Source organism: Piliocolobus tephrosceles, unplaced genomic scaffold, assembly GCF_002776525.5.
Source record: "Piliocolobus tephrosceles isolate RC106 unplaced genomic scaffold, ASM277652v3 unscaffolded_19332, whole genome shotgun sequence".
Lineage (NCBI taxonomy): Eukaryota > Metazoa > Chordata > Mammalia > Primates > Cercopithecidae > Piliocolobus > Piliocolobus tephrosceles.
This window is the reverse complement of record NW_022301346.1, coordinates 1-2636: the sequence shown is the minus strand read 5'-3', so window position 1 is coordinate 2636 and position 2636 is coordinate 1. Positions and strand designations below refer to the sequence as shown.

General features: G+C 54.4%; 1 protein-coding gene across 3 annotated transcripts in view; it reads right to left on the bottom strand.

Annotated features, from left to right (window-relative positions):
• Nucleotides 1–1682, bottom strand: part of TIMM17B (translocase of inner mitochondrial membrane 17B) — a 4799-nt gene extending 3117 nt beyond the window's left edge. For 2 of the 3 annotated variants that reach the window (XM_023201941.3, XM_023201940.3), the window contains exons 1-2: nucleotides 1590–1682; nucleotides 617–716 (exon numbers count right to left, since the gene is read on the bottom strand). In XM_023201941.3, the coding sequence (XP_023057709.1) occupies nucleotides 617–716; nucleotides 1590–1615 (126 nt within the window). In that variant the 5' untranslated portion in view covers nucleotides 1616–1682. The other variant, XM_023201939.2, reaches the window with a different exon arrangement.
• Nucleotides 1683–2636: the final 954 nt, after the last annotated feature.

Below are 2636 nucleotides of genomic sequence, written 5' to 3'. Positions count from 1 at the left end.
AAAAAAAAAAAAACAAAACAAAACAAAACAAAACAAAACAACCAAAAAACATTGGCCAGGGATGGTGGCACACGCCTGTAATCCCAGCACTTTGGGAGGCCGAGGGGTTCGAGATCAGACTGGCCACCATAGTGAAACCCCAACTCTACTAAAAGTACAAAAATTCGCCAGGTCTGGTGGCACTTGCCTGTAGTCCCAGCTACTTGGGAGGCTGAGACAGGAGAATCACCTGAACCCAGGAGGCAGAGGTTGCAGGGAGCCAAGATCATGCCACTGCACTCTAGCCTGGGCAACAGAGCAAGACTCTGTCTCAAAAAAAAAAAAAAAATCTGTCTGGCTTTGCACATATATTTAAGATTTGGTGATGACTCTTTGAACGACACAGCATTTCCATAGAGGAGCTCCATTTGGGTGGGGGGGAGGGTGGAAGACAGAAGCCATGTTTGCAATCCCTACAAAATCCCAGATACAGAAGCCAGGCTTGGCACACAGTAGGTGAGAGGGCACCAGAATGAATAAGTGCACGTGACTGGCAGCTCCAAGCAGTTTTCAGAGCAGCATCCCTTGTGGGCAAGACAGCTGACCCCACATCAACCCAGAGAAGGTCTGGACTCACAACAGGGGCATTGCGGAAACCCTTGATGGCCTGGAAGACTCCGCCACCGATGACACCCATAGTGAAGGCTCCACCGCAATCATCCACAATTCGCCATGGGCTGCAAGCAGGAACGGAAGGATGGGGTTAATGTGAGCCCTCCCCAGGCCCTGTCACAGGAACTCTTTTCTAATTGGGAGAAACCAAGTCACCAGAATGGGAAGTTCCTAAGTAGGAACAAATACTTCAGATAATAAGGAGCTAATCCTGTCAGGCTTTTTCCACACCTCCCCCCCCCATTAAAGCGAAAAATGGGGCAAAGGGGGAGAAATATTAGTCTTCGCCCTGTCTACCAACCAAGGAATCAGCCAACTGTTTTACTGTGATCAAAGATTAAATGAATTGGCACACGCAGAGTTGACGTTTCAATAAGCGACGTAGGCGTGTTAACTAGCCAAGACAGATTGCCAGCAAAGCAGGACCGCGTGGCACCCCTTCTCCGACGGTGTGCCCGTCCAACCATGCCCCGCCCCTTTTCAATCCGGCGCAATTGGGAAAAACCAAGAGCGACCGCGGGAAGCATCCACCGTCCCCGCCGGCCCTCAGCAGGCTCATCCGTACCCCGCCCCCACTGACAAAGGCGACCTGGGAAAAACCACCCGCGGCAACTCGGGATTTCCGGCCAACACCGTACCACCCCTCGCCAGGATGGATCAGCCAGCGTGTCTTTTTTCGTTAACAGGGACTAGGAGATTACGAAGTCAGGAGAAACATGGCGTGGTTCGGCCTTCGCCGCACCTTCTGAGGGGAGACGGTTGTGGTCCCTCATAACGGAGCCCGAGTGACAGGAACCGAGTAGGGGTAGCGGGAGATACGTTAAGAGTCCCCCGAGGCTGGTACATGGCTCTGTGCGGTCGATGCCTCCCCCGCCCGACCCCCACGGCTGGCCTTGGCGTCGCAGCAACAGTCCGGATGCCAGTGCCCATCGCCGTACCAAGGTTCCCGAGCGTACTCCTCCATGGCGCTGGCGTCTGGCCGCGCAGTCAGGCCACGCCCCCAGCGTAGACGCACACCGGCGTCCGAGCTTTCCGCCTATTACCGGACAGCGATTGGGTCGCTACGCCGCATGTCACTCCAAGGGCGCACTCTCATTGGCCAATAGAGTTTCTGCCGTTTGTTCATTGCCTCCTGAGCGTAGTCCAGTTACGCTCAGGCTCAGGGAGTGAAGGCGTCATTCAGAGGTCTCATTCTGTGGGCTCAGGTATCTTAGCGGCGACACGAGAGCGACGGCCGGTGTGACAGCCGTCCACTACCTGCACGAGTGTATTGGTAATGTTGGGGTGGGCGCACTCTTTTGGAGCTGGAGGAAGTGCTGCCCTCTGCGCCCCCATCCCAGCGCTTTGGTTTCTCCCACCCGGCAGTCTTTGGGGGACGCTGGATGAGCCCATTTCTGAAGTGCGGAGGGGCCGGGCTTCTTAGGCGGCGGGCGGAGCCTGGGCCTGGGAGAGGAACAGGGCCCTGGAGCACCCGGTTTCGGGACAGTAGGGTTGGTGAGAGTTGCGATGATATTGCCACCTAACTCTTACATCTTTTAGTGCATATGTTCTGTCCACCCAACTACTGGTTCATTTGAGTAGATGGGAGTCGTGATGAGTACATGTTGACGGGAGGCGCTTGGTTACGGGATCCAGATATGAATCTATCTGAGCTGCTTGTCAGTTTGTCCGTCTGTCCCTAGGTCTATCAGCTATGCCGCTGCCCGTTGCGCTGCAGACCCGCTTGGCCAAGAGAGGCATCCTCAAACATCTGGAGCCTGGTGAGTCGGCTAAAAGCAGATGGTCCTAACACGTGCCAGCCTCGACAGGCACTTTTGTTGTTGATACTGACGCTTGATACCTATCGTGGGCCAACTGTGCACCAAGCAATGGGGTGGCAGGCATTTTTCATTGTTAACGATATGGATTCCTGACATCCATCTCTACCGCGTGTCAAGTGGAGCGGGTTGGGGGAATAGATATTTCATTCTTTTTTTTTTTTTTTT